General features: G+C 41.4%; 1 protein-coding gene across 24 annotated transcripts in view; it reads left to right on the top strand.

Annotated features, from left to right (window-relative positions):
- TCF4 (transcription factor 4) overlaps positions 1 to 16,172 on the top strand; it is a 341,209-nt gene that overhangs the window by 295,614 nt on the left and 29,423 nt on the right. For 21 of the 24 annotated variants that reach the window (XM_084780519.1, XM_084780533.1, XM_084780534.1 and 18 more), the window contains 5 exons: positions 80 to 212; positions 8,167 to 8,234; positions 9,353 to 9,431; positions 11,905 to 11,981; positions 14,285 to 14,488. In XM_084780519.1, the coding sequence (XP_084636645.1) occupies positions 80 to 212; positions 8,167 to 8,234; positions 9,353 to 9,431; positions 11,905 to 11,981; positions 14,285 to 14,488 (561 nt within the window). The remainder of the gene's footprint in view (positions 1 to 79; positions 213 to 8,166; positions 8,235 to 9,352; positions 9,432 to 11,904; positions 11,982 to 14,284; positions 14,489 to 16,172) is intronic. The other 3 variants (XM_084780517.1, XM_084780537.1, XM_084780530.1) reach the window with 1 other exon arrangement.

The raw sequence follows: 16,172 nt of genomic DNA, 5'->3' as shown, positions 1-16,172 counted from the left end.
GTGGTGAGTTCTGACGGAAGAACGGGGAAGCTAACTATCCGGTGATTGACTGTGGCCTCCTTTCTGCCCCCTGCTGCAGAGCTATCCATCCCACTCCTCCGCAGACATCAACTCCAGTCTTCCTCCGATGTCCACGTTCCATCGTAGTGGCACAAACCATTACAGCACCTCTTCCTGCACACCTCCGGCCAACGGGACAGACAGTATCATGGGTGAGTGATGCGCATGCCAACCCAGAGGCCAGGGCTCCGTGGCGGGGTTTAATGATGAAGGCCCTCTTTCTCCCCTCATAATGGAAGTATAGGCAGGCAATAAATATTTGTCACTTCGCTGAGTGAACAGAGGAATGCGCTGAATAGGAATAGTCACTGGCTTGCCCAGGGCTACTTTTTTTTAGTGACAAGAAACTGAAACTTGACTTTGTTGCCCAGTGTGAGTCATTATGTTAAATATAAGGCTTCAGTAGACCCAGAATCTCTTGCATTTCATAGTCTCAAACAGGAGACATGTGAAGTTTTCCTAAGGTTATTCATGGAAGACCAGTGAGATAAGGGAAAGGAGAATGCTTACTAGAAGTGGTTACCCACCACTTTCCAGAGACCGGCCGTCATGTTAGTTCTTAAACATGCTATGCCACTGTCTTCCAAAGACTTGTCTATATGAAAGTTTCAATTAAAAGTCATTTTAGTAACTGGACGAATTCAACCTTCAGAGGACATAGCATTGTGGAGCCCATCAAGAGACACAGGACTTGTCCACACTGGAGAGATATCTGGGTAACCATGGGCCAGAAATTATTTCCTGTGGGCTTTGTAATAAGTTTAGGCTCCAGGAAGATCGTCTCTGCCAAAGGCATCATCCGCTCATGTCCTCTGATGTCTGTTGTGTTCCGCTTGTTCAGATGGATCTCTGCCAGTACTGTTTTCCTGAGGGAAGAGCTAGGCAGGGCATTTAGCTACTCCTAAAAGGAAGATAGCTGGTTAGTAGGGAGGAAGCTATGGGCCAGCCTTGACAAGCTTCTCATTTTACTGCATGGCACGGGTCTGCATAAAACCCAAGACCTTCCTGGGCACAGCCTACTCTGTTCTACTGTAAGCCACACTTGACAGATGCACTGGATATTTTTTCTTGTTGCTGTGATCAAATACCTAAGAGAAGCAACTTAAGAGAGGAGAAATTTGTTTGGGCTCTTGGTTTGAAGAGACACAGTCGGGCATGGCCTGGGGCTTTGCCCTTGGAGGGTAGAGCTTGCACTGTAGATTATTCCATCTCAGTGGATCAGAAAACAGACAAGACACCATAAGCAGGGCCAGGCTGTCCCCCACTGTGGTGTGTGCACAGCAGTCTATGTTTGCTGGCCAGGCCTGTGTCTCACAGTTTCCAGAATCCACCAAAACAGCACCGCCAGATAGGAACAAAGTGTTCAGATACATGAGCCTGTGGGGGACATTTCACATTCAGACTATAACAGCTTGGCCTTTGAGATCATTCCCAGAGGGCCACTGATGAAAAACTCAGGGTATGTTTTAGAGAAAACAGCATGCTGCTGTTTACTGCTTTAGGTTTTTGTAATATTTTTTCCTTTGAACTTTGGGACTTGTATAAATCACTTATGTGAGAGAGTTTTTGGAGAAGGAGATGGTATTAAAATGTTAAAATATATTGTCTAGCCAACTAATACCATGCTTGCTTGCTTCTTTGGTAATTTATTTCTCACTTGAGAATGGGCCACCTCACAGCCCTCTTGTGGCACATCTCACAGAGAAGCTCATTTGGGAATGAGAGACCCACAGGAGAACATTTACAAGTATGTTGCACAGGTCTGACCTTGGAGAGCTATAGACAGAGGTCACATGGGAGAAGTTTTATTAGCTACCAGTTAAGTCTGGGCAGAGTTGAAAAACAAGAAGAAAGAAAGAGAAGTGCAGAACTGAAAGACTGAAAGGGGGACATTTCACTTCAGTGTGGTTTGACAGACGGAAAGCCCCTTTTGCAGTCATGAGGTCGGTTATGGAGGATGGCCAGTCATTCAGCCTCGTTCCTGACAGATTTCCTGTCTACTTGTGGTTTGAGTCATTTTCTTTTTAAGGAAGATATGGAGGTGGGACGGACCTTCAAGTTCAGGAAAAGACACGCAGGCCCCTCTTTTAGAAACTAGTGTGTGGACCTAATCGTCAGTCTTTATGTGAGTGAGGCATGTGTCGTGGGGTAATAGAGAAACTGTGGTTCAGGATGTTCTCTGCGAATCTGGGACAGTTTAGTTGCCCAATGCAGTGAGAATGAGGTTTGTTCGTGTTAGATGGTCCCTCTTACCATCAGCTTGTGGACACATAGCCTTTGCCTGAGCAGGACAGAGGGATGGGTGAGTCCTACAAACAAAGCGCAGCTGCCTGCCGAAGGTGAACTTGGCCTCCTGTGTAAGCCTCAGGGTCCTGATAAGTGTCTGGACAATAGGAAAGCACTCCAACTTAAAAAGGAAAATATGAAACTTTTAGAGCCCAGACAAAGGATTTTTAGGAAACTTAACTATATTAACTTATTTTGTAAGAATGAATATTCTTGTCAAAAATTCATTATAAAAATATTAAAAAAAAAGCATCCTAATTTCTTAGAAAATCAGCACATCTGGTAATTCAGCCTTACAGAGAAAAATACCATAATTAAATTTGAAGAGATACAAAAGTGACTTTAAAGCTACTCTAAGGCAGAAAGTTCTTGAATATTCCAATATGCTCTGCCTTAAAATAATGTACGCGCCAACTCCATGTGTACAAGTGCAGAGGAGAACTGAAGTCCAGTTACAAGCTTTATTCTCATGGTGTTCTGGTACTCATGTGTCTTTGTGTAAAAGTCTCTTCAGCTGTGGTTTGCTGTGTGGAAGGAGGTAGTGACGGCAGCATGTCTGCAGAACACGAAGAGGAGTATTCTCCTCATGTCCGTGTGCTTCCCTAGCAGTGTGGGCTAATAGGATACATCTGTAGACTTTTGAAAATACTTGGCCTAGACTCACTCATTCTGAAATGCAGGAAATAAAGAAATACTACATTGCCTGTATCTCAAAGAACAAACAGGGCTAATTAAATAATTGGTAAATAAGGAACACATAGCCTGACACATGTTTGGGATTACACACATGATCCTGTAGTGGGGGGGGGGCAATCTAAGAGCACGAATGCTGTAGTAATGGGTTCAAGCACTAACACATGGAGAGGCCAGTTTTTACATTTTCTTGGCACAAAGTTGCAAGGCACTGCAGCCCCTCTGAACCATGGCGTTGGCGTCTGAGGAAGCTTTCTGGGTTCAGAAGGCTGTCCTATGTCTCAGCATCGTGTGATAATATTTCACGGTGGTTGTCAGACATTGTCTATAGAAACTCTTCAGTGTCTGGGATGAGACCTGAACTCTAGACTTTCAAGAGGCAGTCTCTCTGGGCATGCATCTCATCTCTTGTCTGTTTGCTGCATCCCAAAGATGGAAGGTGCCTGCTGAGGTTGGGGATCGCTTGCCATTTGTCTTGGTGATACTGCTTACCATGTCTCCTTTTTTGTTGGCTTATTTGGTTTCCTTTTGCTTTTCAGTGCCCAATGCCAATTCTTTTGAGAAACATGAGATTTTTAATGGCATGTCCATTCATGGTAAAATATTTCACCATGGCATATGGTCTATTCCTGTTCTTTCTAGCAAATACTAGCACATTCTAGAGATTACATTAGCCCATTTCTGGATTGGAAGGGTCTCAGAAGCACCATGGGATGAATGGGGTTAGTAGGGCACAGCATGGTACATCAGCTGGTTTAGCACCTGGGCAAGGTGGGCACTGTCCATGGACCTTTAGGTTACTTACATCTGGGCACTTCTGTTTCACCCCTAACTACCCTGTCAATGACAGGCAGCTGGCTTGGGTTGGAAGGGGTACAGTCCAGATCATCTTGATCCAAGTATGCACCCAGAGGAAGTTACTAGATGCCAGCTGCAGAGAACAGAGATGTCTACAGGATAGTACACTTTGTTGTCTTCCTACTTCCTTCCTTCCAGAAAAATTAGCTCTTCTGAAGAAGAGAGGAGGGGCCTTCTGCTGTAGGATAGGCCAAGGGATTCCTCAGGCCTGAGAGCCACTCGGCAATCTGCAGCTTCCATTGGGAGTTACCATCTGTGTACACTGACAGCTTGCTCTTTGAGATTTGAGGCCACACACCCTCCCTGTCCCTCACAGCGAATTGGGCATATAACAACATAATGCCTTATAATAACCACTATTGTTTCGTCAGTCTTTAAGTGGCCTGTCTTCTGAGTCAGAAAAAGATGGTATTTCCCATGTTTTTAAACCTCAAGCAAAGTAGTGTTGAAGGAACAGGCTACTAGGTTTGATTTAATGCACCACGTGTTTAAGATTATTCCGAAACGTCCTATCTGGTTCATGAATTAATCTGCCTTACAACTCTCACTTCTCCTGACATGCCTGTGTGACATGAAGCATGTTGGGGATGTGGCTTTCTAGTAGAAACGTTATGTCCTTTTTCCCTAGAGGGTTTGGTTTCATAGTGATTTTATAATTATTATTAAACTAGTCACATAATATCCCGTCTGTGTTTTATGAGCATCATGAGCCTTCAGATGAATTTGGGTGATGACCAGGCACAGACTGAAGAGTAAAAGATACATTTCATCCAGCAGTGTCAGGTCTGTATTTATAAAGACCACCAGTGGAGAGCAATAAATGGGTTTGATTTAAGCCTCCCCACCATTTCCTGCACGCAGTCAGGAGGCCCACCTTCCCCCAAGAATGCCTGGAGCCCCTCCTCCATGGCATTCGTATATCATGGCCTGTGTTGGAGGTTCTTCTAAAAGTCTTGTAGGACTGCTGGCAGTGTCCCACTTTCTAGTCATCTCTGTGGACAAACTCGTGGTGTTGCTATGCTTCTCCTTAGCACTTTAATGACATAAAGGTTGCTGAACACAGTTCAGAAGAGCCCCATCTTAAAGCAGTCCTTCTCGGGAGAACACTCTGACTCGCACTTCCTCTGCCTTTGATGTCCTCTGTTCCTGCCTCAGGTTATGGGTGTGCCATAAAGGAGAAACATATTTTCCAGATTCTGGTTTTCAGGGTTGATCCCCAGGCACCACTCGTCCTGGTATTCCGTTTGGGGTGTGTGCTGATGGGAATCACCGTTTCCCCGAAGCGGAGACGAACAGAGGGTGGTCCACCACTGCCCACAGGATATGAAACCTCGGTGCGCTCCGTCTAGTCAGCAGCAGCAGCACCTGTGTTGGAGCCCTCTGAACCCTTGAGTGGCTGGCAGCATCAAACCCTCCTACAGGATTACAAAGCCGTTCATAATTGTTTATCTTCCCGTCATGTTTATATTGTACCTTCTACTTAGAGGCTAGGTTTTCGTGTTTTATTTTTTGACTGCTTGGGCCAAAGAAATTGATTAGAAAGAAAATAAGATAAATCGGTACACACATAAAGACAATGGATTTCATATTTACTTCTGTCACAAGGATATTAGTGACTTCTAATAATATACATTGAGAAACCTAGGTACTAAAATAGTCACAAAGTCCTAGGATACTGAAGCCTGAAAGGGGGATTTGATGTATGTTTTGCTAAACATGACCTACTTTTCAGTACCCAAACAAAATATGAGTCCATTGGAGAATTAAAGCTGTATCTCCCTTTCTAATTCTGTGTGTCCTTTTGTATATTGGTCACACAAATAAAAAGAGACATCTTTAAGAGAGGACCAATCTCACTCTGAAAATGAGTCCCCTCCGTGTTTCCTGGAACCGAACAAAAGGCACGCCCAGTGAAACAGAAGACTGGCCCCGCTAGACCGCTTTGAAATTTAAGCCTTTGGGTAGGGCTCTCCAGCCCTTGCAAGGTAAAATGGCTTCAAGTTAAAAAAAAAAAAAGTCTGTTCTTATCAGTGGCTTGCATGAATAGCCTTTGTAGTTTTCTGAAACATTTTTATGACCAGATGAGGTAAGAAGTTGATTCTATTTTTGATTTGGCTTCCTGAGTCTTAATATCTCTTTGTATAAAGAAGACACACTAATAGCTTAGTTTAAAAGGCTCAGTGCTGTAAAACAAAACAAAATAAAACAAAAAATTACACTGGAGCTGGAGGGCTGGCTCGGTGCTGATCCCTTGTTGTTCTTGTGAAGACCGAGATTCAATTCTCAGAACCTACATGGTAGCTCACAGCCATCTGTAACTGTAGTCCCGGGAGACCCAAAGCCTCCTTCTGACCTTCTTAGGTACCAGGCACGCATGCGGTGCACCTACATTATACAATCAAAATCCTCATACACATGAAATGCTAAAATAAGTAAGTCTAAAAAATGTTTAAATCACACTAAGAGTATCTTCCCTTATACACAATTTACTGTGTGGATGTTCTTAGAGTGTATTTATTGGTTGTTCATGTCTTTGTATTTTGTATCATGAAAATGGATGGTTGGGAAGATAGTGTTTTTTTTTTAATTTATAATTTTCATTTCAAATTGTTCAAAAGAAGAGTCAGTCTTGTGAAAGCTACCGCTATGACAGTTTTCTTATTGATAAGTTTTTGTTCCTTTTTTGTTCTTGGTTTCAAAGTGTGGTTTGTTTGTTTGTTTGTTTGTTTGTTTTCACCAATGCTTCTCTGAGCATTCACTTTATGGAGATCTGTATAAAACCAGGCAGATATGAAAAATTATGATGACTCTAATCTCTATTTAAACACACAATAATGAAAAGATAGTATTGCTTGATTTAAAAAAAATAATCACTTCGACAGATCGTGTACTATTGAATGTTGATAGGATGTGCTTAGATCTTTACCATAGTCCTTTTAGAACCAACTTTAGTTCTTTCTAAAACTCTTTAACATCGAAATTCCCATTTCACACTAGAAATAACTTCAGATATTTTTACCTTAAATATTTTAATGTATTTGGTACCTTTCTAAGTTGCTTTTATTTGTCTTTTTTCTTTTTGTCATCAGACACATACTCTGAGAATTTAATCTAGAATATTCATATAACGAATATGTATCATACATTTGTAATAAGGAAAAGGTTCATTTTTCTGACAATACTGTTTGCTTTGTCATGTACCTTTCAGGAGTGTGAGCAACTGAGTCTGTGTGGGGGCTGTGACTATCAAGTAAAGCACGTATAAGAGACCATTGAACTGGCAAGGCCAGCATGCAAATGTGTGAAAGCAACAAGCATACCTTAACCACACTAAGCAGAGGTCTAGAGCATGAAGTTAGGGCCCAGAGAAGCTCTGGGTCTGACTACTGGAGTCTTGATCAGATGCCGTCTCATGTTGTGGGTCCAGAAAGAGATGGTACAAGTTGCTTAGCTGACAGGGTCTCCAGTTCAAGCAGCAGGCTGGGGAATTTAAACATCATTGTAAGGATGAGGTGACACTTTGCTTGAATTCATAACTGACTTGATGTTTCCTCCTAGAACATTAATAGACTATCCTTAATGCTGAGGCTGTTAGTAAAGGCGGTGTTCCTCTCGTCTGGTCAATGTGTCAGTGAAAAGCTTATTCAAGACCACCCGACCCATTTTCGCCACATGGCTCTAATGGCATGTTAGCTTTAACAAAGGAGTTGGCTTTATTATTAGTAATCCCTTTTATTTTATATATGGAAATATTTATTTAAAATAATAAAAAAAATTTTTTCTCTTCACTAGCAAAATGACTGCAACACTAAGATGAATGCCCCATTTTGGTGTCTATTAAGTTTTTGTTATTTGAAGATAGGTGCACGTTTTTCATGAAGATAATTCAAATGCATATAAAGAAATCATAGGATTTGAGGACATTTAAGGTCCTGAAAGTGTCACATTTTTCTTAGTGATGATGACCACCAAGGCCTGGCTTGATACCTGTCACCAGTAACTGCTCATCATCAACTTGGGGGAGGTAATAGCAGGGAAAACACTTTGTCTTTACATCAAGGTGTCAGGTTTATATTTTATCTGCAAAAAAAAAATGTAACATGAATATATTTGACATCTACCTCAGCAAACAAATTAATGCTAATTAAAGATTAATGTGTTGTAATTAGCATTAAAAATGCAATTAAATTGTGAGTAAATGGACCAGGAATAGAAAACTGCTAGACGTCTCACTGCCTGGTTTTCATATTCTGTCTTTTGTTTTTGCAGCAAACAGAGGAACTGGGGCAGCAGGCAGTTCCCAGACTGGAGACGCTCTGGGGAAAGCCCTGGCTTCGGTGAGGAAATATTGACTTTGGACTCCACAGGCACTGCTTGTAGCAGGGTGAACTTTAATCAGAAGTGGACATATGGAATTTTAGAAAATAAATGCAAATAGCTTTGATGGGGGTGGTGCTAGGGGATAAGAATCACTGAGACTTTGAGGAAAGCAATTTTGCCTCCTCTGCCTAGCCTCTTTCATCATGTTTTCTCACCGGTGCTCAGCCGCTTTCAGTGATGGTCTGAGAACGTTCTCTGAGCCTTTGGATTCATATATATATATATTTTGGTGTCCATTTCTATTTTTCATCTCTGAAGTATTATAGATGCCCATTGGCTAGCTAAGACAGATTCCTCAAGAGTCAGTTATGAGACAGTTTGGAAAAGTTACCTGGAAAAGGAAATAACAACTGAGGTTCACAAGGTATTTGTCACTTCCTTGGCACCTGGGGGACTTAATTCCTCTGCTTTGTCCACCTACTGCCAGTAAGCTGCAAATGAATAAGCCCTGTGTGCTCCCTCGTGACAAAATATCATCCCTTCTTCACTCAGCGAGAGCACCGCCCCTTGCATTGCCGCCCCTTGCATTGTCGTTGAAGGCTAACTATGGTCATTTCCACTCGTTAGAGGGAGTCGGCCTCCTAAGGTTGTCTTCAGTTGCTTATGTTGGTGAACATAAAATAAGTTCAACTCCTGTCAGCCTTGAGTTCAAAGTGAAAGTGCATATTTAATCTGGGCTCTTCTGCCCTGCTGTCCAGTGCCCTAAATCACAGTAGACGCGTCCCTGCCCAGGCCCTTGTTTTATGGAGGAAGAAAGGAAAATCTGAAAACAGTATCTCAGTGGCTTGTCCACAGCCAAAGAACCAGTTATGGGTGGGAAAAGAAGTGGACTTAAAGTTGGCTGACCCCAGGCTTTTTTTTTTTCCCCTACTGTCCCACACCACCACAGGACTTCCTTTGAAAACTTGAAGTAATTGTTGCATTTTTTTCTTTTTTGACTGTTGGTGGTGCAGGTGAACGTTGCATGCATTTTGTGACTTGCGGGTTTTAAATGAACCGCAGAGATACTTTTGCTGTTTACAATTTGTTTATTCAAAATAAATGAGATTTTTTTTTCCCTTTCCACTTTTTAAAGATCTATTCTCCAGATCACACTAACAACAGCTTTTCGTCAAACCCTTCGACTCCCGTTGGCTCCCCTCCTTCGCTCTCAGGTACTGTGTTCTAAACTCCATTATACAGTTATAGCAGGTCACAGAGAACCCCTTCTACACTCCCAGTGCCTACAGACATCGCAAAACATAGCATGCCCATACACCCACATAGTGGGGTGGATGACACACATTATAATTTGAGGGTGCGTTTGCATCCTTTTTTAAAAAAAAAATTGGATGAAAAAGCATTTCTTAAACTTTTCTTAGTCCTACAGATGTTCAACAGCTGATTCATATATTCCAACAGAACTTCTCAAAAAATAGTTAATGTAGTCATGAATACCTACTTCTTAGTTACCAAATATTGGCTATGCAAATGAACCCTTCCCTGAAGACATTTGAGCCTTCCTTAAATTGAAATATTTAGAGGAAAGTGCAATTTTGTACATAAACTGTTACATAATTGTGTGAAGTAAGGTGGCTGTTTGTCTTTAAAATGTAATAAATTACTATGATGTACAGCTTCTAAGCACATAATTATAAGTGATACAATTACATAGTAAATCATCTTACTTTTCCAAAGTGCACCAGAGTGACCTACTGCTCTTCTTAGGTTAAATGCTCTCCAACAGCCTTGCCTTGTCCATGTTTCAGATCATTGGAAAGATGACAAAGTGTCTTACACACAAAACTGTCACATGGATACCCGACCTTACTGGAACTTAGAGTTGATTTGCTTTGCCTAAATGTTGTGTCCTTGAATCGTGCACCATTCCCTGTGCCCTTGTAAGCTGAGTTCCCTCATAGAAAGTGAGGGGGTTTAAACTGCTGAGCAAGCCTAAGAAAGGATGGCCGCAACATAGGTGGGGCTGCGGGCTCTGTGATACAGGAACTTAGAAGAATAGGACGGTGACAGGGGGTCAACTGGATGCTGAAGTGAGTCTATTCTGGGTGACAAAGTGAAACTGGGAAGGAGCGGTTTTAAGATGGTAACAGAATGCCAGCACCACCACCACTACCCTCCCCGACGCAACCACCTGTCCATCCGTCCCTGCCCCAACTGGAAAGGAAAGTTCAGTATTGTGTTGTTGTGGCTTGGCACCAGATTCTTCGGCTCTGAAAAAAAAAAAAAAAGTCTTCTCAAATATCAATCTCCCAAACCAGAGGAGGATTGAGTACAAAGGACTTGAGGCAATAGGAGGGGAGTACGGAGGCAGGTGAACCGCCGCGTTTACCACTTCAAACAAAGCAGTTGGCTCCGTGCTCTTGAAAGGCAAGAACAACTAATGTCAGATGTCCTGCTTTGGTGCTAAGTGTCCCGAAGTGAGGGAAGGCTGGGTGGTTTGCTATGCCAGTAGCAATGAGAGAAATGCGTGCTCAGGAACCTGGTCCTCTTGCTCCTGCTGCTGCCCTGTAGATGAGGACGAGGAGGGGGATGCCCAGGCCTTCACTGAGGCCTCAGGCTCAACAACCCTGCTGTATGTAGAGGGTACATAAAACAAGGCCAGTGAAGCCACTTTTCAGAGTCCTCAAAATGCATTTTGGAAGACCACGTGTTAGGAAGAAAGAACTTTTATGAAGATATAAATAAGGGGACAGATTGCTATTTTCACACCAACGGCTCTGTCCAAATTCTGTCAAGAAAAGTAATTGAACAAAATATCCTATTTTTATTTAGCATAAAAATACACAGGCATACACAGAAAAGATAGGGAGAATGGATTGTAAATAGGTTGGCAGTATCAGGTCACGGGGTCTTGAGAGGTCAGAGTTTTGGGGGTTTTGTTGTTGTTGTTTTGTTTTTTTGTTTTTCTGTTTTGAATTATGGACTTTGTTAGTTTTCAAAGTGGGTGTGAAATTTACAATTGGTTTCAATTTTAAAACGATCTTTCTTTTATAGAATGGATATAGGGACTATATTCTGAGAGGCTATTTGGAAGAAACTACTTAGCTCTTCCTGTTAGGGAGTTTTGTGTCCTCTGCTTTAGTGAAATGCTATGAATTAACTTTATTTCCTTGGAGGGACCAAGTAAGAGTATGTGCAGAGTGTGCTAAGCACTGAGTTTGATCCCTAGCGCTAAAATAAATAAATAAATAAATAAATAAATGAGTTTTTAAGGGTTTATCTCATCCCATGGACATTTTAAAACCAGGAGTAAAGTTCTTCTGTATAAACAAGGGAGTTTGGTTGAACACCATCTGGCCTCGAGTCGAGGCCTAGTCACCCGCTGAGTCGTTGGTACCCATGAAAGTGCCGTGGCTTTCCATTCCCAAGTGATAGAGGAGCTCTGCTAGCTGAAACTTAGACCCAATAAAATATTCCTTTTTTTACAGAGCAGCCCGAGGATACTGCAAGCCAATGAAAAGGGTACATGTTTTACATTTAAAAGATTTTTCCTGGTCCCAGATTTTGATCTGGAAAGATTAAGAGTGTTTATCATATTGACTAATGAAAATCAGCATTGCTTCTTTTTTAAGTATAGGTGGGTTTAAGTGTACACAGATCTGATTGTGTTTCTCGTTTTGATATCAGCAGGCACAGCTGTTTGGTCTAGAAATGGAGGACAGGCCTCATCATCTCCTAATTATGAAGGACCCTTGCATTCTTTGGTATGTCGCAGCTCAGATCTCACTACTTTCCAATCAAGCTCCCCGCCCTCCTTTTATTACTCTAAGTTTTTATTTTCACTAATCATAACTTGAAGTTGACATTAGGAACACCGGTCATTATGCTAGGCTCATCTCTGTTTAGAAATGGTGACCTACACGCATCTAGCATGCAATCCCAGGGCTCTAAATACCTAGGGCCTAATAAGAGATAAAGAATCATCCTGGAAGTTAAGTATAGTGCCCTTCTCCCTGCATCTTTGGGAAAAGTCCAGAGCAGTGAACGCCTATGCATGAGGGCTGGGACACTTGAAGATGCTATCTCCCGCCAGCCCACCTACCAAACAACTGTAAACCGTTTCCTCCTAACCTCATCCAAGAGGCTTGCCATTGATGTAGCCCTCATATGCTACAGTTCTCATCAAAATCCAGCAATTTTACTTGTAAAGAAGTGACTGCTGTTCCAGAGGAAAGAGCTGATCCTTTCCATGGGCTTACTGCATATTATAAATACTCACAGGATGATTCAAAGTCTGGCACTTTTATCTTCCTCAGCTTAGGGTGGGTGGAGCTAGAATTATGCAAGAAGAAACAGCCGTGCACCATGCAGGTTTGCTGTGCTCATGAGTCAAGTGGTGGGGAGCCCATTCGTCCCTCAGGATTGAGTCTTCTGCTTTCCCTATCTCCACCCAAGTAAGCCTGTCTGATGTAGAGGCTACAATTTTCCTTTTCAACTTACTTTTTAAAGGAAGATCTGCAGAGGAAAATATAAAAGCTAGTTTCCTTTCTTCCTATGCTCTTCCTTTCCTTTTAAACAATAGAGGCCACTGTGCAGAGACTCAACTTACCCGCTGCCCAGCTCTTTCATCTACAGACTGTACCCAGCTAGCTAACTCAGTAGTTTTAAGTACTTAACCTCTACAGGCTATTCTCCCTAGCCCAGCCATCAAAAATAGGCCTTTTTCCCTGTAGGACTGGAGAGGTTGGTACATCTCTGTAGACTACAGCTTTGACGCCTTGCTCATTCTAAGCACTCAGAGCGATTCATCAGTAGAGATCTGTTCTCTACCATAGACTAACTCTATTAGACATGCATTCTTCCTGTCAGGATAGAGTAATTAGGAATTGCTTTTCTCATGCGGTAGAGCTGGTACATCTGTTTGCATACCACATTAGAAACCAGGGTGGATTATAACATGTTCTAGTACAAAACAGCACTAGAGCTAAGGAGAGGGAGAGAGAGAGAGAGAGAGAGAGAGAGAGAGAGAGGAGGGAGGGAGGGAGGGAGGGAGGGAGGGAGGGAGGGAGAGGGAGAGGGAGAGGGAGAGGAAGAGAGCAGACACCTAGGTAAGACACAAAATAATAAGTCACTTAAGTTTTGAGCTTCATTTTCATTTCTATATGGAGCATCCCCCATCCTGTCTGTGAATACATGTGGAATGCACATTGATGAGATGGTACGTTTTAATGTGAACACTGGCAAGCAATACTTGATATTTATCAATCAGGGTAAAAATGAAGATATGACTGTTCTTTTTCTTCACCGTTAGCTATGGGGTAGGCCTTATCTAGTTGACGAGAACTAGGATCCTAATGTCTAAAATGGAAAGAAAAGAATTGGCTTTTAATTGTACAATGAACTCACTGCTGCCATATGGACTTTGAAATTAACCATAGATCCTGGGTATATAATCAAGCCAAATCTTGTTATTCTTTAGTCTTGTGGTTTCGCATCACTTTGTAACAGAATTTTAAGGATATTTGTGCTATAATAATTTCTGAGCCCCTTTCCTACATACACACATGCAAGTTGATTTCATAACAGATAAAAAGTAGGAGGAGTAGGGGGAAAAGTGTCTAAACCTTTACCTGTCTCTGATTTGAAGAAAATTTAATTCAAATGGCAAAATTAGATCATCTTTCTGCTACTAATATTTTAGCTCTTCAGTCAGTGCTTGCCAAAGTCTTCTTCAAATTCAATGCATGTTTTCCTCTAACATAAATCTAAACTCCCTTTCAAGCTAATGCAGTCCAGTATAGCATATGTACACAATAATGTCCTCAAAGATTTATTGAATTTACTTTGTTCCTGAAAAATAACACTGTAACTTCAACATTAACATTTTCCACCAGTTTTCTAGGAAGGACATTATTTATTTTTATTATTGTTCTAAGGAAATAAGCTGTATTGGAAACATGTACCCTGAAACCCAAAGTGTGGTCTGTAGCAGCTCAGCATTCCGCTTGTGTAACCTGTGCATGCATTTCAAAGTAACTTAGACTTCGTTTCCCTTATAAACCAACAGCAAAGCCGAATCGAAGACCGTTTAGAGAGACTGGACGATGCAATTCATGTCCTGCGGAATCACGCCGTGGGGCCATCCACAGCTGTGCCTGGTGGCCATGGGGACATGCATGGGATCATGGGAGCCTCTCACAATGGAGCAATGGGTGGTCTGGGCTCAGGGTATGGAACTGGCCTCCTTTCAGCCAACAGACATTCACTCATGGTAAGTGATTTTTTTTTTTTAAGAATAGCTTTATAGATATAACTCACATATTGAGAGTGTACAGTTCCGTGTGTTTTTGGGGCGTTCATAGTATTGTGAAACCAACACAACAGTCTAATTCTAGAACATTTCTGCCTCTTGTAAAAGGAAAGAGAAAGCCACACAACCATCAAACTGTCGTTCCCCACCCTCCTCACACCCCTCTACTCCTGGCAATCACTACTCTACTTTCTGTCTCTATTTCATTGAGATAGAATTAAACTATGTATTGGCTTTTTGAATTAGCTTCTTTTACTTTATCTTTTTAAGGGTTACCTATGTTTTCCACATACTAAAGTTTCTTTTGTTTTTATTGCCATTATATATAGTACATTATATTTCCCACTTATCAGGTGAAAGATCCTCGAGCTGCTTTCATTCTTTGATAGTTGCAAACAAACAACCAAAAACACTCCTATGAGTATTCATGTACACGATTTCATATAGACATGTGTCTTTATCCCACATAAGCATTAGTAAGTTGCTGGATCTCTGCTCATATTGTCAGTTAATTCACCTTGATAACTTTGATCGAAGCGCACAACTCAAGTGCGTGTTGCATCAGTGATATTCCAAATATGAGGATGGTTTGATTTGGTTTCTCTTAAAGAAATGAAAATGATGCCTTTTAGTCTCAGGGAGTTGTGTATTTGCCCTGTGGGAGGGGTCAGAGAATGTTTATAAGAAAAATACTAAATGATAACAATTGCCTGACAAGTGGTGTAAATTTTACTTTATTGTTGACTTTGGGGCAACTCTGCTCCTTGCACATGCCTGGTGGTAACCATCCTATTGCTGCTTGACCCTTCTAGGGTTTACAGGTTGTTTGGTTCAAGTCTATTTTCCATCCTCACTGCAGCTTCTCCTACTTGGAGATGCTTCCAAATGGAAATGCAAAATAACTGTGAATCCTTGTACTTGCTCAACAGTATTTTTTTGGTGTTTCTTCAATTTCCCTTAATTGAAAGACTAAGATGAAGAGGGCCATCCTGTGCAATATAATACTGAAACCTGCAACTGATTAGAAACCAAAATTGTGGGTTTATAAATAGAAGGAATGAACTCACTTCTAAAATGTAGAAAGATATTTTTGAATGCCAATATTCATTTTTTCTTTATCTTGACCTGTACCCCCAAAATCCATCATTGAGTAAAACTGTTTGCATATCCATTGGCAGTTGCTTAAGAATTTACAAAGGAAAGTCTAGATTTTAATTTAGCCTGGCCTCAGGTAATGTGTTAAACACTCGTGATGCACTTAATTTGAGATTTTCATTTGTACAGCTCTTTTTTTTTTCAACTACAGTGTTTAAACAACACTGCTTTTAATTAAGAAATCTGGCTTTATTAAAATCCAGATCTGCGCCTTATAACCAGTTATATATATCTGCTCTCAATCAAGAGAAAAATAGTCTAATTTCTGTAGCTGCGTTCACTGTGCATATGTGAGCCGGATGCGGCATGCACCCAAGACATTGATGTAGAAATTGTCTTTTCCATAAATATGTAGTTTGTTCTTAAATACCAGATGGAGGCTAAGTGGTTCTTTAACATACTAAACTGTACATAGATGCTGTTTGGAATTATTTGACCTTTGGGTTGCCTCTTCTTTGAGTCTGGTCGGCAGTGGGACAGGACGAAATGA

Source organism: Acomys minous, assembly GCF_964271855.1.
Source record: "Acomys minous genome assembly, chromosome: 4".
NCBI lineage: Eukaryota > Metazoa > Chordata > Mammalia > Rodentia > Muridae > Acomys > Acomys minous.
Note: the sequence above shows the minus strand (reverse complement) of the source record. Positions and strands in the feature narration are given on the sequence as shown.